The 26,258-nt window shown below is 47.9% G+C and overlaps 1 protein-coding gene across 2 annotated transcripts; it reads left to right on the forward strand.

The window, feature by feature from the left end:
• Positions 1 to 983: 983 nt before the first annotated feature.
• Haus4 (HAUS augmin like complex subunit 4) lies at positions 984 to 13,330 on the forward strand. Of its 2 annotated transcripts, XM_037208536.1 has the most exons (11): positions 984 to 1,164; positions 1,464 to 1,554; positions 2,747 to 2,820; positions 4,578 to 4,720; positions 4,809 to 4,940; positions 5,550 to 5,684; positions 8,800 to 8,896; positions 10,761 to 10,906; positions 11,006 to 11,136; positions 12,664 to 12,732; positions 12,877 to 13,330. In XM_037208536.1, exons 3-11 carry the CDS (start codon positions 2,766 to 2,768, stop codon positions 13,052 to 13,054), a joined length of 1,086 nt encoding a protein of 361 aa, XP_037064431.1. In that variant the 5' UTR covers positions 984 to 1,164; positions 1,464 to 1,554; positions 2,747 to 2,765; the 3' UTR covers positions 13,055 to 13,330. The 2 variants fall into 2 exon arrangements, with proteins under 2 accessions (XP_037064431.1, XP_028748052.1); XM_028892219.2 differs by lacking the exon at positions 1,464 to 1,554.
• Positions 13,331 to 26,258: the final 12,928 nt, after the last annotated feature.

Below are 26,258 nucleotides of genomic sequence, written 5' to 3' on the forward strand. Positions count from 1 at the left end.
CTGGCCTTGAACTCAAGATCTTCCTGACGCAGCCGCCAGAGTAGGTGGGATGAAGGACGAGTAATACCACCACGTCCAGCTAAACATCTTATTTCTTAAAATAACTCACTCCCTGATTGGGTTCCCTTAGTTTTGCGAAATCAGTGTAGGCAGGAGTAGGGCTTGAATGAAGAATGAGAAATAAAGGCGAGGGCAGGGCCGTTAACTTGGCTGAATGGGTAAAGGAGCAGCCTGTGACTTGAGTTCCACCCCCGGAACCCACGTCTGGGAAGAACTGACGACTCCCGCAACGTTTTCTGACCTCCACAGCACACGTAGCACACACAATCAATCAAATGTGATTAAAAATAAAATCAGGGGAGGGCAGAGGAAGCCGGGCTAAGAAATTCAATAGCCAGGCGAGATGGCTCAGTGGTTAAGAGCACTGACCTCTCTTGGAGAGAGGGCCTGAGTTCAAGTCCCAGAACCCGCATCCGGCGGCTCACAATCCCCTGCAATATCGGTTCACAGGGCTCTGACTCCCTCTTCTGGCCTGCGGCAACACTGCACACGTGTGGCGCATGCGCGCGCCCACTTGCATAAATTAAAAAATAAAACCAGCCGTGGTGCGGTAGCCTGAGACCCTCACCGAGTGCTGGAGAGGCAGAGGCAGGCGGATCTCTGGAGTTCCAGAGATCCAGAGTCTATTACGCGAGTCCCAAGACAGGGACAGCCTGGGCTACACTGCGAGACCATATATATATATATATATATGAATCTAAAACAACAGCAACAACAACAAAAAACACATCCAAGAGGAAGCCGGTAAAGGTGCGATTTGTCCGAGAATCACCCAAGCTTCCGGGCCGGGCCGCTACCTCTGACTATAGCCTTCCGTGCCGTAGCCCCATTAAACCGGTAAATTGCCAACTTCCAGGCGGTTGAGCCGAGTGCGCGCTCCCGGGGCGGGGCCTCCGTTCCCGCCCAGCGCAGCCCCGCCCCGCCCCGCCCCGCGGCCCGGCGGATCTCAGACCGGTTCCGCCTACACTACGGGCGGGATCGTCTAACCCCGGCAGTCCCCGGCCTCGGCGCTCGGCCAGCGAGGTGTGCAGGTTTGCTCTCGACGTCCGCGAGCTCTCGCGGCGAGGCCGCGCTCGCCCTCAGGACTCCTTGGCGGCCCAGACGGTAGGTCGGCGCCGGAGAGCGCGTTCTGCATCTTGATTATCTCGGGCCTTGTAAGGGTCACCTCTTGTGAAAACACCTGGAAAAATCAATCTGCGTCCAGTGCAGCGTGCGGGGACGGCTGGAGGGCTGGAAGCTGGCCACCCCCCGCGCCTGGGACTCCCGCAGCCTGCGCGGGGTGGGGTGCAGCCTGAGGTCGTGTCCTGTGGCCACTGAAGGCCGGCGGCTCCGCCGAGGACCCCGAGCCGGTTGAAAACCCTCATGGCTGTGTGCCTAACTGGCCCTCAAAACTTTCTTTGCAGGCGTAGCCCAACAATAAACTGAATTGGTAAAACTGAACTTAACTAAATAGCTTTTGTTGACAAGTCGATTGTTATTAATTCAGAATGCAAGGTAAGAGTCGTTATCGCGGTTTTGCAGGTGGAAGAGGGTTGGCACCAGAAAGCGTTTCCCTTAGCCTCACACAGAAACATTGTGGGGGGGGGGTGGCAGAGCCACAAATTAAGGCCTCGCATCGCACTTCCTCAGCTGCATCAGCGTTACAAAACAAACGACTAGTTGCTTTCATGTGACTCATAAAAGGAGCGAATAAACCAATGTTCTGTGGACCTGAAGCGTTAAGTCCTAAGAAGCTTCAGGGTCAGCCCTGCTTCGGGCTCAGCCACCTCTTGGAGGTCAGAGCGGAGCAAACACCGGGAAAGAATGGGCAGGCGATGTTTATGCTCCTGTTCAGTTTCTCACCGCCCTCTGTAGATGACATTCTTTTCAAGGCACTCCAGGGTCCAGCAAAACACCCATGCTTGTCTCCACCCTGTAGTCTGCAGTGCACTGTTGAGTGCTTTCCTCTAGGTGCACTCGACTAGCCTTGTTCTAGGAAAGGCGGTTGTGGTTCAACTGTCTGTCACTCCTGTCCCCAGACCAACAGCTCTTCCATGAGAGGACACGACCAGAGAAGCGCCACACGCCAGGGAGACGCTCCATAGCTGAGCGGTCCCTGGGGAAGAGGCACACTTGGACCCCCCCACTCCCCAGTTTCCTGGGAACATGCGTGCAGCAGTTTGTACTGCTAGGGGGCAGCCTTCCTTTAGACCTCAGTGGACGGGGTGGGCTGGGGGTGAGGCAGCATAGTTTCTTTAGAAAGAGATATTTTTTTTTTTGGACAGCTTGGGAGACATTTTGTTCTGTTCTTTTTTCTTTCTTTTCTTTTCTTTTCTTTTTTGTTTGTTTTGTTTGTTTTTTTTGAGACAGGGTTTCTCTGTGTAGCCTTGGAGCCTGTCCTGGAACTCACTCTGTAGCCCAGGCTGGCCTCGAACTCACAGAGATCCGCCCGTCTCTTGAAATATTCTTGAAATATAAGGTATTCTGGCACTTTTGTTGTGGGACCCCTGATGTCTGATATAGCCCTTCTCTAGAAGAAACATCTCTGAGCAAGATGTGGGGGTGCTCTCGGGAGGCAGAGGCAGTCGAAGATCGGAAGTTCGTGGCACGGAGTTTGAGACCAGCCTGGGCTTGTGAGACTGCCTGAGGTAGCATGTGACCCAGAGCGGCTGGGGGTTTGTTCATCTTGCAGTTTCCTTCCAAACAGATACCACCAAGAAAGTCAGATGGCATCCGGAGATTTCTGCTCACCTGGAGAAGGGGTGGAGATCCTGCAGCAAGGTACGGGTAGATGTCTGCAGAGGGCTTCTCCAGGGCTCTTGTCTAGAGCCTTGCCTCCCGGGATGAAAAGGGCTCACCCCCCCCCCCCCCATTCTGAGGAAGGTAGAATTCAGAAGGCTCCGGAGGACTTGGTTTGAGAAGCGGGTTGGACCAACTGTTCCTGCGGATTCAGTATCCGCTTGTGCGGTAGATGCCGTGTGCCGCACTGTGTTGGCAACCTGTTGCCAAGGTAAGGGTGGCTGGCCTGTCCCTTAACGGCTTCTTCCCTGCTTGTGTGTTCATGTTTCTCTTGTAGCCCGGGCTGGCCTTGAACTTCCGATTCTTCTGCCTCTACCTCACAGTTCAGAGATTGTACAAGATTTGTTATTTGCTAAAATGACTTTGGATATAATAATCCAAAAAGGAAACATTTCTGTGTTTGGTGGGTAATGGTAAAAGACCTTTTCAGAAAGCCCCTGGGCGAGAGATTTTGGAAAAGAAGGGGCCTTGAGCAGATGGGGTAACTGGAGGACACTGACCCCCTGTGGGTTCTCTCCTGCCTGTGATGATTTGTGCCCACATGGGTTGGTTACTCAGCTCTGCTTACAAGGACAGAGTTCTAAGCAGGCAGTTAATTTCTTCCTTTTCTCAGCTTTGCTTACGCGACTGGTGAGGTCTCATCCACAGTTGGAATTTGCCAGGTCTGGTTTCCCGCCTCTTCCTCAGGAACTCTAATGATTCTGGCCAGGCTCGGTGTTGCATGCCTGTAATCCCAGCATTTAGGTGGGTGAGGCAGGAGGATCACAAATTCAAAGCCAGCCTGGGGCTACATAGAACACCTTAAAAAAAAAAAAAGATTCTAGTAACTTTGTGTGGATGAAGTATTTTGGTTACTGGTGATTCGTACTAAAGAGTCTCTTTCTCTCTCTCTCTTTCTCTCTCTCTCTCTCTCTCTCTCTCTCTCTCTCTCTCTGAGCCAGGAAGCAAACCAAGTCCTCAGCATGTGTTCTACCCTCTACTGCCTTGCCGTTTACCAAGACCTTAACTTTGGCCCGGGGCTGTAGCTGGTGGTAGAACCCTTGCTTAGCATGTACGAATCCTGGCAGCGTACACCTCACTTTATCAGACGCTTGTTTCCCCTTGGTTAAGGTCCTTATAGATAAAGTAAATACTTGCTAATCTGAGCATCATTTCCGGTTTATTTGTGACTGTGTTTTGAGGCAGGGTCTCACAAAGTCACACAGGCTCCTCTGGAAGTCACTTAGCCCAAGCTGGCCTCCAACTCCTAATTCTCCTTCCCCTGCCTCAGTCTCCCTGATGCTGAGATTCCAAGTGTGTGCCATCCAAATACTTGTTTTATGTTTATTTGTGTGAGCGCTGAAGCGTGGTGATCAGAAGACACGATTCAGGGGTCGGTGATCTCATTCCACCGTGTGGTTTCCGGGGAAGGGACTCGGGTCGTCAGGCTTGGTGACAGTGCCCTTAGTACCAGCTAAGCCATCTAAACAGCGGCTGTTTGTTCTTGACCCTGTGTTCTCAGGCTGATTTCAAACTCCTGGGTTTAAAGGCCCCTCCTACCTCAGTCTCCCGAGCAGCAGGGACTACAGATGTATGTCATTGCCCTGGCTTTATTTTCCATTTAAATCAAATGTATTTAGAGAATTTCCCTACTCAAAGCCAGGGTTGTCTTTTTTTGTTTGTTTGTTTCAGAAGTAAGTGATGTGATGCCCAATTAAAGCAAGGAGTCCATGTGTTTGCTCTGTCATTTTTTTTTTTAGTGTGTGACAAGCAGTTTCCTCCTTGTGCTCTGACTGAAGAGGACCTGATACAGAACCCGTATTTCAGCAAGCTGTTGCTCAGCCTCTCACAGCATCTGGATGAAAGTGGCTTAAGCCTCGCCCTGGCGAAAGAGCAGGCTCAGGTAAGGCCCCTGGAAGAAGGGATGGCCGGAGGAAGGTCAGGGCCTGGAGAGGGAAGAGTCTCAGATGGGGGTTTTGTCTTGTTTGGAGGCGTGGAATGAAGTTCGGTTACATAAGACAGCATGGCTGAGGTACGAGATCTTACAGCGAGTCATCCAAGAGCTGCTTGTGGACTACTATGTGAAGGCACAGGACACGAATCTGACGACGGAAGACAAAAAGGTGAGGCCGCAGGAGTGGGGTCCTGTTGGTTACAGCGATGAGAGCCACCAGGGTAGCGGATGTGGCGGTGTGTGGCTGTTACCCAGCGCTTGGGAGGCTGTGGGAAGAGCCGCAGTGCGGGCGTGTGAGGCCAGCCTGGGCAACACGGTGAGACCCCGGAGGAAGAGAGGAAAGGAGGGAAGGAAGAATGGACACAGGGAGAGAGGGAGGAGGGGAGAGGGTGGAGGGAGAAGGGAGGGGAGGGGGCGGAGGGAGAGGGGAACAGGGTGTAACCCTCACAGGGTGTAACCCTCACTGTGTAGCCCTGGCTGTCCTGGAACTGGCCATGTAGACCAGGCTATCCCCAACCTCACAGCGATCTGCCTACCTCTGCTTCCTGAGTGCTGAGATTAAAGGTCAAGTCAAAAGTTGTTTGTTTTTCGAGACAGGGTTTCTCTGTGTATCCTTGACTGTCCTGGCATTCACTCTGTAGACCAGGCTGGCCTCGAACTTACTTAGATAGGCCTGCCTCCTGAGTGCTAGGATTAAAGGCATGTGCCACCGCTGCCCAGCTAAGTCAAAAGTTTTATAGTCATCTTTTTTTTTTTTTTTTTGTCTTCTTATTCTCAGTTTCATGAGACCCTTGAACAGCGGCTGCTTGTGACTGAACTCACACAGCTTTCAGGGCCTGGCCAGGAGACGGAGATGCCCCCACTGCTCGGGCTCGAGAAGGCTGACCTCCTGGGGCTCATGCCACCCTCACAGGTGGGAAGCAGACTCTGGAGCATGTCTTTGCAGTTCTCGTATCTCAATTGTCCCTCTGTCTCTCCATCTCTTCCTACAGGGTCTCATGTGTTTAATCAGGTTGGCTTTGAACTTTGGAGCTTCCTGGTTATGCCTCCCAAGAGCTGGGCCTGCAGGCATGCACCACCATGCTTGATTTGTGAGGTACTGGGGATCAGACCCAAGGCCTCTTGAGTGCTAGGCCAGCACTTTACCTTACTTAACACACGTCGTGTGGTCAGACTCAAGAAAAACCTTACACACAAGAATGGAATATCTGAAAAACTACATCTAGCACTGCATTTTGTTTTGGTTTGAAACTAGAGCATTTTTTTTTTTTTAAAGATTTATTTATTTATTATGTATACAGTATTCTGCCTGCATGTGTCCCTACAGGCCGGAAGAGGGCACCAGATCTCATGACAGATGGTTGTGAGCCACCATGTGGGTGCTGGGAATTGAACTCAGGACCTCTGGAAGAGCAGTCGGTGCTCTTAACCACTGAGCCATCTCTCCAGCCTGAAACTAGAGCATTTTCATGATGCTTGGATGCACGGGGTGCTCCGTCACCGCCCTCAGGTTTAGCAGGTGTTCCTTCACGGCGTCCACGTCTGAGTCTGTGACAGACACTTTTAGACGCCCTGTTTGCCCAGCCCTGGAAGTGTTTCTGTCCGTCTCAGGGCTCCAGTTACTCGTTCTGTGCTTGGCAGGGCAGTCCTGTTTGCACCAGGCTGACTCCTGAAGGAGGCAGGCCTCAGGGCCTCCATGGCCACACAGTGTGTGCATCTTACTGAGATACAGCTTGATGAGGTGCACAAAGCAGAGACTGACAGAGTGAAATGCAATGTTGTTACAAAATCATGTTGAGGCTGTTACACTCTCCTTGCCCACGCTCTCGTTTTCAAATATATGCGAGTGTTTTGCCTACATGTACGTCTCTGCGCCACACGTCTGAGGAGGCCAGGAAAGGGTGTTGGATCTCCTCATGTTGCTTCCTCTACAGCAGCACATTGGCTGACCTGAGCCTGCTGCCACCTTGCGGCTGAGGCCAAGGCCCGGCCGAGCCTTCCAGTCCTGTGTCCTCTGCTGCTGCCTCAGTGTCGGTAGCCAAATGTTTTTTTAACTAAGTCTCTATCAGATGCTGGGGTGAAAACCCGCTAGCTCCGAGAGGCAGAGAAAGCAGCAGGATGACCTTCCTCTGTAGTCATCTCGGAAAAAGGGTTTCTTCTACACCTTCTGAAACAAACAAACAAATTCTTCCAACCGGATGTCCCTCCCTTCTGTTTCCTGTGGGTCTCTGTCCAACTTCCCAACCTCCCCTCACTGTGTATGGCTACTTCCAGCCAACTGGTTGCTTGCTCTGTCTCTTGACGTATGGTTGATTTTATGTACATAACGAAGTCTTGGGGTTCACAGTGTGATCAGATTTCCCACAGCATCCTGGAACTGGAGTTACAGCTGTTGTGAGCCGGGAAGCAAACCTGGACCCTCTGGGAGAGCACCCAGTGCGCTCCACCGCTGAGCTGTCTCATATTCTTGCCCCCTTTAAAAGCATTTTTGGGAGACGAGACTTAACTGTGTAGTTGTGGCTGGATGAACTCTCGATGTAGATCATGCTGGCCTTGAACCCACAGAGATACCCCTACCTCTGCCTCCTGAGTGAGTGCTGTGAATAAAGGGGTGTTCTGCCTGTCCTGGCCCATCCCCTTGGTTTTTCTGAGACAGGGTATATCACTCAGTAGGCCAGACTGGCTTCAGATTGTTCTCAACTCATGACCAGAAGTTCAGCATCCTTGGCCACTTAGTGAGTTAAGGCCTGCTTGGGCTACATGAGACTGCCTTTAAAATAAAAAGACTCAAGTCAATAGAGGTATTTCAAAAGTAGAGACTGCGGCTGGGAGGTGACCCAGTGCATGAGCACATACTGCTCTTGCAGAGGACCTGAGTTCACTTCCCAGGACCAACCTGGGGTGGATCATAATTGCTTGTAATTCTAGCTCCAGGGGTTCTGACACCCACTTCTGGACTCTACGGGTACCTACACTCCCATGTACATGTTTCCCCACACAGACGTAAACATATAAATAAATCTTTAAGAAGAAATCCTAACACTTGGGAGGCAGATGCAGGTAGATCTCTATGAGTTCGAGTCCAATCTGGTCTATATAGCTAGTTCCAGGCCAGCCAGAGACACACAACACAGTAAGACCCTGTCTCAGAAACAAAACAGAGTAGAGGCTCATGCCTATAAACGCAGTGCTTGGGGCCTGAAGCAGAGAGTTGTGAGTTCAAAGCCAGCCTGGGTCTGTGTAACAAGTGTATCCCAGAAAACAAACAGCAAAGCCAGGTGTGGTGGTCCAAGGCGGTAGTTGTAGCACTTGGGAGGCAGAGGCAGATCTCTGTGAATTTTTTTTTTTTTAAGATTTATTTATTTATTACATATACAGAAGAGGGCGCCAGATCTCATTACAGATGGTTGTTAGCCACCATGTGGTTGCTGGGAATTGAACTCAGGACCTCTGGAAGAGCAGCCAGTGCTCTTAACCTCTGTGCCATCTCTCCAGCCCAATATCTGTGAATTTGAGGCCAGCCTAGGCTACATAGTGAGTTCCAGGACAGCCAGGGCTATGTAGAGAGGCCCTGTCTCAAAGAACCAAAAAAATTAACAATAAGAAAACAACAATAATAAACAGATAAATAAAATGATAACCTCCAGTAGCACTCTGAACATTGTCTAGGCACTGGGTGCTTGATAGTTTCATTGTATCAGCTTAAACCACTCCCAGGGATGGGGAGATGCTCAGTGGTGGAGCCCGTGCCTAGCATGCCCAGGGTCCTGAGTTCCATACCCACCATGGAAGAACAAACAGAACCATTGGTAGGATTTCACTGTATGGATATAGCATAATTTGCTTGCCTAGTGTTAGGATTTATGTTTTGGAGGCAGGGTTTCATGTAGTCTCTGGCCTTGGTCCCCCAAATACCTCCATCCCATGCTCTCTGAGGCCGTTTCTTTGGTTATTTGTGAGGCGGCCCGTGTCCTCGGGTCCATTAGCGAGGTGTTCCTATCGCCGGTGGTCTGTGTGCTCTCTTTTAGGACTTTGTGTGGATGAGAGCTCGGCTCCAGCTGGAGGTGGAGGAGCAGCTCAAGCGGAAGAGCTTCACTCTGCTGTGCTACCACGACCCCAGTTCTGGTGAGGCCGCCTCTCCTGTCCAGGCCTTTGATAAGGGTTTGAGACAAGTCTGAGACAGGGTTTCTCTGTGTGGCCCTGGCTGTCCTGGAACTCTCTGTAGACCAGGCGGGCCTTGGAACTCACAGAGATCTGCCTGGGAGGCTTAATATTAATTATAAATGCTTGGTTGGTAGCTCAGGCTTATTACTAACTAGCTCTTACACTTAAATTAACCCATAATTCTTATTTATATTTAGTCACATGGCTTGGTACCTTTTCTTGGTAAGGCATTCTCATCCTGCTCCCTCTGCCTCTGGCTGCCAACTCTCTGACTCTGCCCTCCCCATCATTCTCTGTTTGACTTTCCTGCCTAACGTCCTGCCCAGCTACTGGCCTGTCAGCTTTTTATTAACCAATGAGAGTAACACATTCACAGTGTAGAAAAGGATTGTTCCACAGCAGTTTCCCAAGTGTTGGAATTATTGGCATGACCCACCATGCCCAGTTTTGACTACTCTGACTGAGACTTTAGAATCAGAAATGTTTGTTTCCTAGGTAGTAGGATTAAAACAAATACTTTCGTAAGGATCCTTTTAGATGTGAAGGTGCTGAGCTGGGTGGCGTCTTCTCGCTTCAGGAAAAGATGAATTGCTTTTTCAGAAGGATCAGAATGGCAGTGAGCAAAGTTCAGTGTATCTGTGTCCTCCTTGTCTTTGTTTTGTGGAGTACAGGCTGTAGAGATGTTCAGGGGCTAAGAGTCCCCTGCTCTTGCAGAGGACCTGAGTTCGATTCCCAGCACCCATGTCAGAAGGCTCACAAGTACTTGGAACTCCAGCTCTAAGAAATCTGATGCCCTCTTCTGGACTCACACATGCACAAAGCCATATACACACGTGTACGCATTTAAAAATACAGAACACATAAATGAAGGAATTCAAGGCTTGGGCAGGAGAAATGACTCATCAGTTAAGAGCAGTTGGCTGTTCTTGCAGAGGACATTCCCAGCAGCCACAGACAGTGGGCAATTCACAACTGCCTGTAACTCCAGTTTCAGGAGCATTGTGATACCTCTGGCCTTTGTAGGCACCTGTACTCACATGTACCACCCCCCCTTACATAATTAAAAAAAAAAAAAATAAGCTGGGTATGATGGCCCATGCCTTTAATCCCAGCACTCTGGGACACAAGCAGATGGATCTCTTAGTTCCAGGCCAGCCGGTCTTCATAGTAAGTTGGAAGGCAGCCGGGGCTATGTGGTGAGACCCTTTCTCAACAAACACACAAAACACGGGACTACCTAGCTCCCCAGGGGCTGTAGCAGGCTCATTACTTTGAATTCCTGTATAGCCTGGGCTACAGCGTGGGAGAGCCTAACTATAAGATGCAGACACTGTTAGAAAAGCATGAAAGAGGAGCTGGAGAGATGGCTCAGTGGTTAAGAGCACTGACTGCTCTTCCAGAGGACCCGGGTTCAATTCCCAGCAACCACATGGTGGCTCACAGCCATCTATTGTGGGGTCTGATGCCCTCTTCTGGCATAAAGTCATACATGCAGATAAAGCATTCATATACATAAAACAAATAAATTTAAAAAAAGAAGAAGAAGAGGAAAAGCAGGGAAGAAGCAGGACTTAGGATCTAGAACAGGGCATTAGACAAATGTCCTTGTAAAGTTTTTGTTTTTTCCAAGACAGGGTTTCTCTGTGAAGCCCTGGCTGTCCTGGAACTCACTCTCTAGACCAGGCTGGCCTCAAACTCACAGAGATCCACCTGGCTCTGCCTCCTGAGTGCTGGGACTAAAGATGTGCACCACCACCGTCCAGCTGACGAGGGCCCTTGTAGGGTGGTATCTACTGGGCTTTCCTGTCCTCCTGTCTCTGCCCAGATACTGATGGAGAAACGCTGAAAGCCGCGAAGGTGTGGAAACTGTCAGAGGTCCTGGTGGGGGAGAAGCAGCAGTGCCTGGAGGCCAAGAGCCAGCAGAAGGAGCAGCTGGTGCTGCTGGAGAAGAAGAGGGCTACCTACTCCCAGGTTTGTGGGGAGTGGCCTGCTCCCTTGATTTGACCCCAGGAGCCCTTCCGGTAAGCCAAGGCTTCTCATGGCTTGCTCGTCCTTCCCCCCGGGGCTCAGGTGCTTCTCCGCTGCCTCACCTTGCTGCAGAGACTTCTGCAGGAGCATCGGCTGAAGACTCAGTCTGAGCTGGACCGCATCAATGCCCAGTACCTGGAAATCAAGTGCAGTGCCATGATCCTTAAGATGAGGTGAGCCGTGAGCCTGGGTTCTGTCTCCCTGCCACTCCGCCATGCCGAGTACCAGTGGGTCCCAAGAAGTGTCACCCGGCAGTATAATTAGCCTTTCTTTTTTTTTTTTTTTTTTTTTTTTTTTTTTTTTGGTTTTTCGAGACAGGGTTTCTCTATGTAGCTTTGCGCCTTTCCTGGGACTCACTTGGTAGCCCAGGCTGGCCTCCAACTCACAGAGATCCGCCTGCCTCTGCCTCCCGAGTGCTGGGATTAAAGGCGTGCGCCACCACCGCCCAGCTCTATAATTAGCCTTTCTTTGTGTTACCCAAAAGCTTTGTATTCTGAAGTATTTATTTTGCAGCCTTTTACTGTGAGGTCAGTTGCTTGGGGATTCGTGGTGACTTTGTCTATTTCATTTCTGTATCTTTTTTTTTTTTTTAATCTTTTTCTTTTAAAGATTTATTTTATTATGTATACAGTGTTCTGCCTGCATGTATGACTACAGGCCAGAAGAGGGCACCAGATCTCATTACAGATGGTTGTGAGCCACCATGTGGTTGCTGGGAATTGAACTTAGGACCTCTGGAAGAGCAGCCAGTGCTCTTAACCTCTGAGCCATCTCTCCAGCCCCCTCATTTCTGTATCTTGATTATGGCTAGCTACTCTGGATTTTTTTTTTTTTTTTTTTTTTTTTTTTTTGGAGATAGGGTCTCACTATGCAGTCCTGGCTATCTGGCTGGCCTGGAACTCACTACAGGCCAGGCTGAGTTTGAACTCAGAGGTCCACCTGCCTCTGCCTATTGAATGCTGAGGTTAAAGGCGTGCGCCACCACAGCAGGGTTAGATGTTTCTTTTTTAAAATTCTCTTTCAATTTACTTTTATTTTGTTAGGTGTATGAGTGTTAGGATTGCATGAATGACCTCTGGTGGCCACAGAGATCAGAAGAGGGTGTGGGATTCCCTGGAACTAGAGTTACAGGTAGTTGTGAGCTGCCTTGTGGGTGCTGGAAATTGAACCTAGATCTTCTGCAAGAGTAACAAATGCTCTTAACCACTGATCGATCTCTCCAGCCCTCAATTTATTGGCCATTCTTAACTGTACTTTAAAAAGAAGTGTGTGGGCTGGCAAGATGGCTCAGAGATTAAGAGCACTGGCTGCTCTTCCAGAGGTCCTGAGTTCAATTCCCAGCACCCACATGGTGGCTCACAACCATCCGTAATGAGATCTGGTGCCTGGTGCCCTCTTCTGGTGTTCTGCATGTACGCAGGCAGAACACTTTATACATAATAAATAAATCTTTAAAAAAAATTGTGCGTGTGTGTGTGTGTGTGTGTGTGTGTGTGTGTGTGTGTGTGTGTGTCCCACAGTGCATGTCGAGGTCAGAGGAGACTCTGTGGATCCAGTTCTCATCTTCTACCTTTACATGGGTTCCAGAGATTAAACTGAGTTGTCAGCCAGAGCGTTTACCCACCGAACCCTCTTGCTGGCCCCTAGACTCTTGTTTGGTTTGGGATCTTCCCTAGAACATTCTCTCTTCCCTCTGTCAGGATGGAGGAGCTGAAGATTTTGTCTGACACCTACAGTGCTGAGAAAGTGGAAGTGCATTGTCTCATTAGGTAAGAGCCCCTAAGAACCAGACACAGCTGGTCACGGCCTGTCCCCCGGCGCTTCCGATGTGTTCATGGGGACATGTTCCTGCACTTGTCTATTGTCTGAGGACTTACGTCCTTCTGTTGAACTTTCTCTGCCGGGGCTCTTAGGGACCGTTTGGAGGGAGCCGTTCGCCTACAAGAGCAGGACATGGAGAAGTCGAGACTGGCCCTGAAAACCTACGAGGTCCTGGGAGAGGACTTCGAGAGCCTGGTGAAGGAGTACACCCAGCTCAAACAGGCGGTGGAGAACAAGCGTTGGGCCCTCCAGGAGTTCAGCAAGGCCTAACCGCTGAGCTGAGTGTAGGCAGAGCCGGGAGGCATGGAGTCTACATGGCCGCCACCTTCTCCTCCTGCTCAACGGACCACCTCCACTGTGAGGGGATGTGGGGACACTTGCTTAAAACACTGCAGTCATATGACAGCCTCCTGGTTTCCTGGTTCACAATGACTGGGTCTTTTCTGGAAGATGTAGCTATCAGATTTATATAATTTTATGGATATCTGTTTGCATCAACCCTGTGTAATATTATTTTCTGAATAAAGTAGTAATATTATGTTTAAAGAGTTTAGTCATTTTCCTTGCAAAGATGGAAAAAGCATTGAAGTGTGTGTGGGTTTGATGGTCTGGGTAAGAACGGCCCCTATAGGCCAATATATTTGAATGCTTAGTTACCAGGGAGGGAACTCTTTGAAAGGATTAGAAGGATTAGGAAGTGTGGCCTTGGAGGAAGCGTGTGTGTGTGTGTGTGTGTGTGTGTGTGTGTGTGTGTGTGTGTATGTGTGTGTGTGTGTGTGTGTGTGTGTGTGTGTATGTGTGTGTGTGTGTGTGTGTGTGTGTGTGTTTTGGGGAAAGGGGGTTGGCAGCAGCTTTGGAGTTTGAAAGCCCATGCCAGGTCGAGGTTCTCTGCTTATGGATCAGGACATAGCTCTCAGCTACCGCTCTAGCGTCACGCATGCCGCCATGCTTCCAGCCATGATGTTAGTGGACTTCACCCCCCAGTTAAGAGTTGCTGTGGTTGTGGTGTCTCTTCACAGCAGTAGACCAGTGACTGAGACAGTAAAGGCAGAACAACTTGGTGGATCCAGAGATAGAGCTGAACTGGAATCCTAACAAAGGCAGATGTGCCAGCCTGCCCTTGAGTCCTAGAGGAAGAGAGGAAGTGGATTCGATCTGGACCTGTCTACACTCTCCAGAGGCATGCTAGGTGCTCAGGAAGACTGGAAACTCTTTCGTCACTGTGGTTCGCAGTGGGGCAATGATAATAAAGCAGCCAGCTGCTCTTTTACCCTTACCACAGTGTCTATGCTTGTAACTACTAGCAGCCTTGCTACTCAGGCCTTAGCCTGGGGACAAATCCCCCAGGCTACGGCTCTGTTGCTGACGCCAAAGGTAGTTCTACCTAAATCTCTTCGCGTTCGAATACAACTCAAGATTCAAAGGCCAGGGTGAAAACCTGCAGCTCAGAGAGTTAGAGCAACAACTGGCTGACTTTCTTAGCCGGCCTCCCCAGAGGCCCCCTTCCTTCCACACCACCCCCCCTAAAAAACACACGCTCCGCCCCTCCCTGCTACTTCCCGTCAACTAGTTGCTAATTCCCATTTCTCTGAGCCCCCAAGTTCATTTTAACTTAACGCAAATGCAACACATCTTTGCCTAGTTAAACAAATATTCCACAGCAGCCAGGCATCCGGCTCATCCTCGGACACAGCCACGTCCGCTCCTGTGGCATAAGGACTTAATGCCTTTCCAAAAGTAAGAGTGGGAACCCTGAGGACACAATTCTACGGTCCGCTTAGCTGAGGCCAGGCAGGGGGCTGCTGGTGTCGGCTTGGGAGCAGGGCAGGAGCGGAAGGCTTCACTGGGAAGCTATGAAACCGTGGTCCCGAGCAAGCACCTGGAGCCTTCTGCTGAGGTCAAACGAAGGTCAGGACTGGCCTGGGAAGAACCAAAGTCTTGTACTTTACATTAAACCTTTTGTAAATGGTGCCGACCACTATCTGTACGCAAATGTTGGTCCACGGAAGCAATTTCTCTCCCAAACTCCTTAGAGAAAGTTTTATCTGTAGAAACATTGAAAAAAATAACAGGATGAATACCAATATAGTTTAAATCTACATTTGATATTGATAACATTTTGCTCTTTTTTCTGGCTCCTTTTCCTTCCCCTTTCCCCTTTTGCTTAAAAATTATTCTTAGCCCGGTGGTGGTGGCCCACACATTTTTAATCCTGGTTCTTGACCACTGAGGCATCTCTCTAGCCACGCCCCCTCCCCCCCTTCTCTTAAAGATTCAGATATAAATATATACATTTTCCCTGAACCATTTTACAGGAAGTTACAGATTCCAGGAGGCAACTGTTAAAAAAACTAGGGCATTCCTCTCTATAACGAATAAAATTGTTATTCATAAAAGTTAATAATTCCATAATGACTATTATCCAGGTCATCAAATTTCTCAAACTTCTTTTCCTGATCTCAGGTCCAATAAAAATCTAATGTCTTACATTTGCATGTCAGGTTTCATTAATTTCTTTTTTAAAATAGTGTTATGTAGCCAAGGCTGGCATCAAATTCATGGTTCTCCTGCCTCAGCTCCTAGAGGGTTGTGTGCCTGTGTGCTCTCCTATTTCTTGATATATTTAATGTAACGAGGTCGCACTCTGTAGCCCAGGCCAACCTTCAGTTCAGTCCTCACGCCTCTGCTACATGCTGGAATTACAGGTATGCACTTCCTGGTTAACTTTTTTCCTGGTCTTTTTCTTTTCACCTTCCTCCCCCTCCTCCCCACTGGGGAGTGAACTCAAGAGTCTTGTGCACACTCAGGAAGCACTCTACCACCAACTGCAACCGGCTTTTTTGGGGGGAGGGTATTCTTTGGTGGAGGGCAGAAGCTTGTTTTCATTTTGCTGGCATGCACAGCATACCTGTGCACCACATCCGTGGCTAGTGCCTGTGGAGGCCAGAGAGGGATCAGATCCCCTGGAACTGGAGTTACAGATGGATGTGAGTAGTCATGTGAGTGCTGGGAACAGAGCCTGGGTCTTCTGGAAGAACAGCAAGTGCTCTTAACTTCTGAGTCATCTCTTTAGACCCTCTTTCTTTTTCTTTTTCTTTTCCCCTCCCTCCTTTCCTTCGTTCCTTCGTTCATTCCTTTTGAAATAAGTCTCATTATGTGGTCAGGCTAGCCTTGAACTTGCAGCAATCCTGACTCTGCTTCTTTTGTTTTTGAGACAGCGTCTCACTGTGTAGTCCTAGCTGACCTGGAACTTGCTCTGTAGACCAGGCTGGCCTTGAACTCACAGAGATCTTACTACTTTTACCTCCCTTGTGTAGGATTAAAGTTGTGCACCACCATGCCCGGCTGGATTTCTTTAATGTATGAAAGCATTTTCTTGCGCCTACCATCATGGTAAACACCTCTAATTCCAGCTTTTGGAGTCAGAGGCTGGATCGTTGTGAGTTCCGTGCCAGTTAGAGCTATACACTGAGACCCTGTCTCAAAACAAACAAACAAACAAACAAACAAACAACAGCACAGCACACTTTGTTGGGGCTGGAAAGGTGGGCATCCTTCCAGAGGACTGGAGTTCCCTAACTCTAGCTCCAGGGGACCCAATGCTCTTTTCTGACCTCTTAGGGCATGTGCAGACACTCACACAAGAACACACACATATAAATAAAAAATAAAAGTAAATCTTCAAAGAACAAAACAACCCCCCCTCCAAACACACTTTCTCTAGGTAGTTAGAAGCATCAGGAAATAAACTTCAAAAACCACACAATAGTTCTTCCTGCTATGTGTGACAGCATGAAGCTTCATTATTTAATTAGATCTTGGCATTTGAAATAATAAGGATGATAACTTAAAAAACAAATGGGCTTGCCACAGAGATGCTTCGGTGGGTAAGAGTGCTCAACGCTCTCGCAGATACCCAGCATTCACACTGGGAAACTCACAGCTACCTTTAACTCCAGCTGCAGGGGATCTCATGCCCTCTTCTTGCCTCCATGAGCACACAAATACGCATGGCATACACTTACTCGAACACACACGAGCACACGTATACATAAGGCGTAGTGGTGCATGCTTATAATGCCAGCACTGGGGAGATGCAGGCAGGGGGATGTTGAGTTCGAGGCCAACCTGGATTGTTCAAGATCAGCCTGAGCTACGTACCGAGATTACTTAAAAATATATATATAGCTCTCAGAAGACCAACATTAGCAGACACACAACAGCTTTCAAATGGGAAGCAACACGGACCAATGTGGACCAATGTGTCTGCCAGCCAAGAGCGGTGAGTGTGAACATGTGAGGTAGAGCCTCGGGAGGAGGGCAGATTTGATCTAGACTTTATTGGGATAGGATTTTGGAAAAAGCAACTACGAAAAAATGAAGGAGAGGTCAAAAAAGAGGAGTGGTCAGGCTTTCACTTGTGTGACCAAAATTTGAGAAAGACACCCCATAGCTTCACCGGAGGCTTTGGAGTGCTGGTCTTTGAGAAAAGCGTCCACGGCAGTGTGTTCCCGCCCTGTTCCCAAGGGGCGTGAAGATGAACAGCGAATTATTTCTTCTGTTTCAGGGATCTCACGGAAAATCAAGCATTTGCCTGAGACGGTTTTGTTGAGCTAGTTTTTAATTTTTTTTTCATTGAGTGTGTGCGTGCGCGTGTGGACAATGAGTGTGAGTGTGAATGTGTGTGTGGGGAGAGTGTGGGAGTCCGAGGAAAACTCGTCTGGAGCTGGTTGTTTCCTTCCATCATATGGACCTGAGGCTTTCACTGGCCATCAGGCTTAGTAGTAAAGATCTTGCCCGCCCTGGCAAACTATTTTTCTTTTTAACCTCTACCAGGGAGGTCACTTGGTAGACTGTTCTCGTCTAGCATGAGTAAGGCCCTGGGTTCAACCCCAGCACTGTGTGAACTGGGTGTGGTGGACTGTGGAGATAGCCCAGTTGGGAAATCGTGAATACCAGATTTTGGTTCCTGCCAATCCACATAAAGCCAGTGTGGTAGCGCATATCTGTCATCCTGCTGCATAGACATTTGCCTGTCAGGGTCAGAAAATCAAGGTTGTAGCCAGGTGTGGTCCACAACTTTAATCCCAACACGACTCAGGAGGCAGAGGCAGGCAGAACTTTGTGAGTTCCAGGACAGCCTGGTCTACATAGTCCCAGGACTCTAAGACATAGTGACAGCCTGTTTCTAGAAACAAAACAAAACAAACAGAAAGAAAGAAAGAAAGAAAGAAAGAAAGAAAGAAAGAAAGAAAGAAAGAAAGAAAGAAAGGAAGGAAGGAAGAAAGGAAGAAAGAAAGATAGAAAGGAGAAAATACAGGTTATCCTTGGCTACATAGCAAGTTCTGCTTAAAAAGAAGAGGCGTGTGATGAAAAGAGGCTCACAGTGTATATGGTAAGAAAGAAGGAGCCTCACCTGACAGCAGCGTTCCTTACCCCATTACACCCTTCTCCCCAGAACAGCCCGAGTGATTGGGCACATATCGTGCCATACTTCTCTGCTAACATGCCTAACTATTGTCTAATGTTAACCAAATGTGGCTGTTTTATAATTTAATCATTCCCGTGATGATAGATGCTTTTTTAGATTGTTTCCAGTTCACCCTATTACAGAATGTTTTTGTTGAATATCATTTCGTATGTATCTTGCCCAATTGCCTTTCTTTATTCTTCTTTAATTTTTTTTTTGGGGGGGGAGGGAGAGAGAGAGAGAGAGAGGGAGGGAGGGAGGGAGGGAGGGAGGGAGAGAGGGAGGGAGGGAGGGAGGCAGGCAGGCAGGCAGGCAGGCAGGCAGGCAGGCAGGCAGGCAGGCAGGCAGGCAGGCAGGCGGCGCACGCCTTTAATCCCAGTATTTGGGAGGCAGAGGCAGGTGGATCTCTGTGAGTTCAAGGCCAGCCTGGTCTACAAAGTGAGTTCCAGGACAGCCAGGACTGTTACACATAGAAACCCTGTCTTTTTTTTTTTTTTTAAAGATTTGTTTATTTATTATGTGTACAGTGTTCTGTTTGCATGTATCCCTGCAGGCCAGAAGAGGGCACCAGATCTCATTACAGATGGTTGTGAGCCACCATGTGGTTGCTGGGAATTGAACTCAGGACCTCTGGAAGAACAGCCAGTGTTCTTAACCTCTGAGCCATCTCTCCAGCCCAAAACCCTGTCTTACAAGAACATTTTTAAAAAAGATTTATTTATTTTATTTTATGGGTATGAGTGTTTTGTTTACAGGTATGCCTGTACGATACGTATGTGCCTGGTACCCATGGAGGTCAAAAGAGGGTGTCCATCCCAAAAAACTGCCTGACATGGTGCTAGGAACTGAACTCTGGGCCTCTGGAAGAGCTAGCCGTCTGTGCTTTTAACCACTGAGTCATCTCTCCAGCTCCAAATCCTTCTTCTTGGTTTGGGTGCTGCAAATTTGAACACACACTTGTACATCAAGTGCTCTTAATGGCTAAGTTGTCTCCCCAGCCCCTGTCTTTTGCTTTTGGGGAGTATTACAAATTAATGCGTTCATTTATTTTATGGAAAAATAATTACCAAGTGTATGAATATTTTTTTTGGGTGGGGGGAGGCGTTTTGTGTGTGTGTGTGTGTGTGTGTGTGTGTGTGTGTGTGTGTGTGTGTAGATAGGGTCTCACAATGTAGCTCTCTAGCTGGCCTGGAATTCTCTATGTAGACTCACTGAGATCTTCCTGCCTCCCAAGTGCTGGGATTAAGGGTGTATGCCACCATGCCAGACATGAATTCAGTTTTGTAGAAACAAAACAAAACAAAACAAAAACCTGTCAGAAAAAGAAGAGGAACAGAAGGCGTGCCTACCCCTGAAGGAAACGCTGCTCTGCTTCCTGTCAGTCCTTCCATCCTTTGCCCATGTGGTGACTTAGCAGGCAAGGTGACAGACAGCTAAGGTTTGGTGGCTTGGCCACCCTCTCCTCACACTGTTCGGAAGGCGTTACTGTTTCCCCGACACTCTGCGGCGGTCCTAGCTCCCTGTACTCGCCTCCTGCCAGTCTGTTAAGTGAAGGAAATCACCTCCCAGAAAGTGGAGTAAGATCACACCGGTAAGAAAACTCAGCGTTTTAGACACATAACATAGGTGTTCTCAGGGAAGGTTGAATTTGAAGCCTGGCCCCGCAGCATTCCACCAAAGGTAGGAAAACATCGCCCCCTAGAGGCCGGCCTGGTCATCTTCAACGGTGAGCAGGATCCCTGGGCACCCAGGAAGACACTGTATCATCAATCCGGAGGGACCCCCGAGGGGTTTTAGGAAACAAGCAGGTTTCCTTTTACGTTCTGGGTGAGATATGAAATTGCACAAAATGCAGTTTATTTGGGGATTTAACGACAAAAGTGTGGTCCAGAACCAGGAAGCCCAACTAGATCTTCACAGTTTGAGTCTGAAGGAGAGGCATTTTTTAGTGGGTTAGGACAAAAGAGATTTCATCCTATCTAGAATGTACCTGGTTATCTTAGGCTACTATCCAAGAGTCAGGAGCATTTCTGGGCTGGGTGTGCCTGCACAGTTCCACATGCCGCTCTAAGGCCTCTGCGGTTTAGAGTTAGCTTGGAAAACACACAGACTCTCTCTGGGGCGAGCATGGTAGCTGGGATTCAAACGGCTGCAATTGCCAGGCCTGGTGGCTCACGCTGTAATCCTAGCCTTTGGGAGCCTGGGGCAGGAGGATCATGAGTTTGGAGTTCTGCAGGGTCTGAGTTTGGAGTTCAGCAGGGCTGTACACAGTGACACCCAAATAAAAAGAAGGAAGAACGCAGCCGGGCGGGTGGTGGCGCACGTCTTTAATCCCAGCACTGGAGAGACAGAGGCAGGTGGATCTCTGTGAGTTCGAGGCCAGCCTGGGCTCCAGAGTGAGCTCCAGGACAGTCAGAGCACCACAGAGAAAAACCAAAACAAAAGGACAGCAGATGGAGGCATGCTGTGAAATGCTGTCATGATAGGACGTGGCTCATGAACTCACAGCAGCTGTGGTTACCTACACAAGACCTATACAAGGTCACACCGGCCAGCACTCCAGCATGGGTCATTCCAGCATGGATGACAGAGGGATTCATGAGCTCCACTCCTAGTTGAGGAGCTATTGGCAATTGACTGCGGGGGGTGGGGGTGGGTGGGAAGGAAGTAATTTTTCTTTGAGGATGTGGTTACTGGTACATTACCCATCCTATAATGGATGGCCCCACACCTATGAGCATGTAGGAGCCACTAATTGGACTCAATGGGTTCTTTAAAAAAAAAAAATGAGGGTGGGGGGGTGAATTCAGGGGTCCAGGGAGATTGGGAGGGAGGATGAGGGTTGGATATGATCTAGGTTGTGCGAGCCCGTTCTTGGGTTCCTCGTGGCTTTACCCAGCAGGTCCGCATAGAGGATGATCAGGACCACGGGCCTGACTGCAGGTGTCTGAGATGGTCTGCACTTGGCTGTGCTGGGGGAGGAGGTCTTTTGCTCCACCCCTTGGTGTCTCTATAAAAACCCTGGGGCAGAGGCAGTTGGGGCCCATTGGAAAAGGTTCCAGTCCCTCTCGAGGCTATCCTTTATTTTCTATCTGTTTATCTCCGCAAGATTCTCTGCAATAAATCCTTCTATCTAGTATTTCCTGCTGCTCACACTCAAGAAAACTCTGGGGAACTGTGGGGGTGGTGGGTAAACGCCCCACACTAGGTATACTGTATTCATGGGCCAAGCTGTCACAGAATAAATTTAATAATTATATATATATATATATATATATATATATATATATATATATATCAAAGGAAGCAGGCTGCACTTGTGCATAGATAAATCTGCACATTTTTGTATTACATGTTAGCCAACTCAGCATATTAAACATCATCACACAGGGTTCTGGTTTTCATTTAATCCTAAATTTGAAAGGGACGCTGAGCTAGGGTCACTGGAAAAAGTAGCTGTGATCACACTGGGGCCAGAACAAAGCCTGGTTAAAATCCCTTTCCATTAAACAAGGCTCCAAGGGGCTGGGGACATGGCTCAGCAGTTAAGGGCACTTGTTGCTCTTGCGAAAGATCCAGGTTCAATTCCCAGCACCCACATGGCAGCTTACTGTCTGTAACTCCAGTTCCAGAGGACTTGACGCCCTTTTCTGGCCTCCGGGAGTGCCAGGCACACACATGGTGCACATACATAATGCAGGCAAAACTCTTATACACATAAAACAAACTAAATAACAAACCCAAGGCTTTGAAAGTTTATTAGGTCTCAGATACTTTTCCTTTTTGTTTCTGCTCAAGACAGTGTCTCTCTCTGTAGTCTAAGCTAATCTTGAATTTGTAGTAATCCTCCTGCCTCCGCCTACTAAATTCTGGGGTTACAGGCATGAGCCATTATCTCCATCTCATACATTTTATCAATAGACATTCCCCACATTAAAACTGACTGAGCCAAGCCGGGCGGTGGTGGCGCATGCCTGTAATCCCAGCACTCGGGAGGCAGAGACAGGCGGATCTCTGTGAGTTCGAGGCCAGCCTGGGCTACCAAGTGAGTTCCAGGAAAGGCGCAAAGCTACACAGAGAAACCCTGTCTTGAAAAACCAAAAAAAAAAAAAAAAAAACTGACTGAGCCAGGCTTACTTCTAGCACTGAGGAGGGTGAGCCAGGTGGGGTTACATAGTTTCAATCTTAATTCAAACAAACATAAACAAGAAGTTCACACAAACACACACATACCACCACCATAACAACAACAATAACAATAAAACTGAGAACATTTAAAAGTATTGTAGGCTGCACATGGAGGTTCACACCTGGATTCCCAGCACTTGGGAGGCAGAGGCTGGACCATCATCAAGAGTCAAAGGTCAACTTTGCTACACAGTTTCAGGTCAGCCATCACTACATAGCAAAACCCTGACTAAAAAACAAAAAAACAAAGTAACTAAAATTTGTTTATTAATTCATTTCTCTTTTATCTGTGTTTATTTTTACTTTATGCGTATGGGTATTTTGCCTGCAGGTATGTCTGTGCGCCATGTGCATGCAGTGCTGGAGGAGGCCAGAAGAGGGCAGCAGACACCCCACCCTCCACCAGGGGAAACAGCTACAGACCCCACGTGGTTGCAGAACCTGAATCCTCTGCAAAAGTAACAAGTGCTCTTAACCACTCTATCATCTGTCCAGTCTCTTATTAATCCCCCCCCCCCACGTTTTTAAAAAAAGCCCATTGTGCCTTCTTCCTATTGCTACCCAGAGAGATGGTTGCTATTTTGGCATCATGGTTGTCATGAGACCTCTTGTGAAGTCTAATTGTCAGTAAGAGAACCAAGAAGTTCATATGGCACCAGTTAGACCCATAACGGGTAAGCACGGAGTCATAGACATCAGGGCATGCAGACTACTCAAAGGACCGAGACCAGTGTCTGACACCACTCCTGAGGGGACAGAGAACAAAACGCGCATCGCCATGCCAGCAGCATCCAGAAGTTCTTGGTCCACAAAATCCAGGATGTCAAAAGTGCTGCTGATGTACTGAAAGTATTATTATTATTATTATTATTATTATTATTATTATTATTATTATTCAAGACAGGGTTTCTCTGTGTAGCCTTGGCTGTCCTGGAAGTCACGGTGTAGACCCTCCAGCCTCTGCTTCTCCAGTGCTGAGATTAAAGGCGTGGACCACCGTGCCTGATGCCTGACTTTTATTTTTATTTATTTATTTAGCTTTGGTGACATTGCTTCATAGTTTAACAAATCGCTCAGATGTCTAGCTTAATCAAAGGAGCTGGTTCTTCTGTGGCGACAGTAAGTGACTGAAGGTAAGGAAATCAATCTGGTCTCCATTCACAAAGGAGGTCCTTAGGCACATTTTTGTTCCTGGACCACTGTTTTTTTTTTTTTTTTTTCTTTTGGTTTTTCGAGATAGGGTTTCTCTGTGTAACAGTCCTGGCTGTCCTGGAACTCCCCTTGTAGACTGTACCAGGCCTTTTCTTTTAAGCCAACAACCAGCTCCCAAATCATGACACAGAGACTTACTATTAGTTTGGAATGCTTGGCCTCGCTTAGGCTTGTTTCTGGTTAGCTCTTTTAACTTAAATTAACCTGTTTCTCCTTTTCAGCCTTTTACCTCAGGGCTTGTTACCTTTCTTACTTCTGTAGATCTTCCTTTCACTGCTTCTGTAAGTCTGGCTGGCATCTGCCTGGCCTCTTGCCCTGGGTGTGTCCCTTGTTCTCTTCTCCCCTTGTTCTTTCTCTCAAGCCTTGATTTCTCCTATTTATTCTCTCTGCCTGCCAGCTCCGCCTATCCTTTCTCCTGCTTAGCCACTGGCCATTCAGCTCTTTATTAGACCAATCAGGTGCCTTAGGCAGGCAAGGTGAAACAGGTGCAACACATCTTTACATAATTAAACACACATCCTTACATGATTAAACAAATGTAGCATAAACAAGTGCAGCACACCTTTATGCATTCAGAGTAACATTCTGCAGCATAAACAAATGTAACACATCTTTGCCTAGTTAAAATAATATTTTACAACAGTAGTCCAGGCTGGCCTCAAAGTCACTAAGATCTGCCTGCCTCTGCCTCCTGAGGGCTGGGATTATAGGCGTGCGCTGCCGCCGCCGCCGCCGCCGCCGCCGCCGCCGCCACCACCACCCGGCTTCTTGGACCACATTTTGACAAATACTGTTGTTTAAAAAAAAGGAAGCGGGCTGGAGAGGTGGCTCAACAGTTAAGAGCACCAACTGCTCTTCCAGAGGACCTAAGTTCAATTCCCAGCAACCACATGATGGCCCACAACCATCTGTAATGAGATCTGGTGCCCTCTTCTGGCCTATAAGCATATGTGCAGATAGAACACTGTATACATAATTAATAAATGTTTTTAAAAAAAGGAAGCAACGACCTTGGAATCAGAAACTAGACTCTTTTCCATCTGGCTCTTCCACAGTTAAGTATCACTTTACTCAAGATACACCTATCTCTGTTTTCTTACCTGTATAATGGACATTAATAATTCTTACCTGACACAGTTATATCTAGAGGACTGACGATATTTTGTAAAACACCTGATGTGTGGTAAAGCTTAATAAATGTCTGCCTAGGGGGATGGTCATGTTATTCACAAGAGAGGTTAGTCACAAAAGCCTAGCGAGGAAGAGGGTGAATGAAGCGGAGCAGCCAGGAGCCGAGCCTGAGCTATACGTAACTTTTAGAAATGTTGTCAATGTAATATAAACATGCTCATCATTGAAAAATTGGAAAACGTTGCTTTCTCCACACCACTGAGGTCATTCTGCATGCAGTTTGTAATCTGTGTCACTTAGTGGTAATATTGTGAGCACTTCCCCACGTTATTCAATTTTCTCTGGCAACATTGACTTTAATGGCTGCTTAAGATGTCACTGCATGGATGATTTACTTACCCATTGCCGCTTTCCGTTCTCTAACTTGCTTTGTGGTTTTAAAAAAGCCTTTAATGAGGGCCTGAAGGGATGGCTCAGTGGTTAAGAGCACTGCGGCTCTTCCAGAGATCTTGAGTTCAATTCCCAGCAACCACATGGTGGCTCATAACCATCTGTAATTGTCCCGTGAGATCCAGTGCCCTCTTCTGGTGTGCAGATATACATGGAGACAAAACATCCATATGCATAAGTAAAGCCCTCACAAAGCATTTCTCTTGGTTAATCTTTTGTCCCAGTGTGTAAAAACCACCAAGGCTAGCTTTCTAGAAGTAAATTATAGAGGATATGTGTAAACAGGGTTTCTTTGTGTCTCAGCAGCTGCTCCCAAATAACCATTCAGAGACTTATTATTAATTATAAATGTTCGGCCGATAGCTTAGGCTTGTCTCAAGCCAGCTCTTACAACTTAAATTAACCCGTTTCTATTAATCTATGTGCTTCCCTGAGGCTCAATTACCTCAGCTATGAACTTTCCATGTTGCTTCTTTTGTGTCCGGCTCAAGACCCTTTTACTCTGCCCTTCTTATTCCCAACATTCTCTCTGCTCCGAAAATCCTGCCTAGCTATCGGCCAATTAACTTTTTACTAACAATGAGAGCAATGCATTTTCACAGCATAGAGAAGGATTATTCCACAGTAGATATGTGTGGTGGGTTAGATAAGGATGACTCTCATAGGTTCATATATTTGAATAATCACCAGAGAGTGGAACTATTTGGAAGGATTAGAAGGACTAGGAGGTGTGGCCTTGTTGGAGGAAGTGTGTCACTGAGGGGTGGGATTGAAGGTTTCCAAAAGCCTACCCCAGGTCCAGTGTCTCTCAGCTGCTGCTCCAGCACCATGTGAGTCACTGTGCTCCTACCTCGTACCCCACCATGACGATAGTGGAGTAAGCCTCTGAAGCTAGCCCCAACTAATTGCTTTCTTTCATAAGAGTTTCCTTAGTCATGGTGTCTCTTCACAGCAATAGAACACTAACTAAAACACTATGTCTTTTTTTTTTTAAAAAAATGCTTATTTAGTTAGTTTTTAATT

This window comes from Peromyscus leucopus, chromosome 9 (assembly GCF_004664715.2).
Source record: "Peromyscus leucopus breed LL Stock chromosome 9, UCI_PerLeu_2.1, whole genome shotgun sequence".
Classification (NCBI taxonomy): Eukaryota; Metazoa; Chordata; class Mammalia; order Rodentia; family Cricetidae; genus Peromyscus; species Peromyscus leucopus.

Bases quoted from the DNA above. Each gene is read 5' to 3' on its own strand.
- Haus4 (XM_037208536.1), top strand. From the start codon at position 2,766: ATGGCATCCGGAGATTTCTGCTCACCTGGAGAAGGGGTGGAGATCCTG. The intron at 5,685-8,799 runs GTGGGAAGCAGA...GCTCTCTTTTAG, and splicing joins GGCTCATGCCACCCTCACAG to GACTTTGTGTGGATGAGAGC. The intron at 11,137-12,663 runs GTGAGCCGTGAG...TCCCTCTGTCAG, and splicing joins GCCATGATCCTTAAGATGAG to GATGGAGGAGCTGAAGATTT.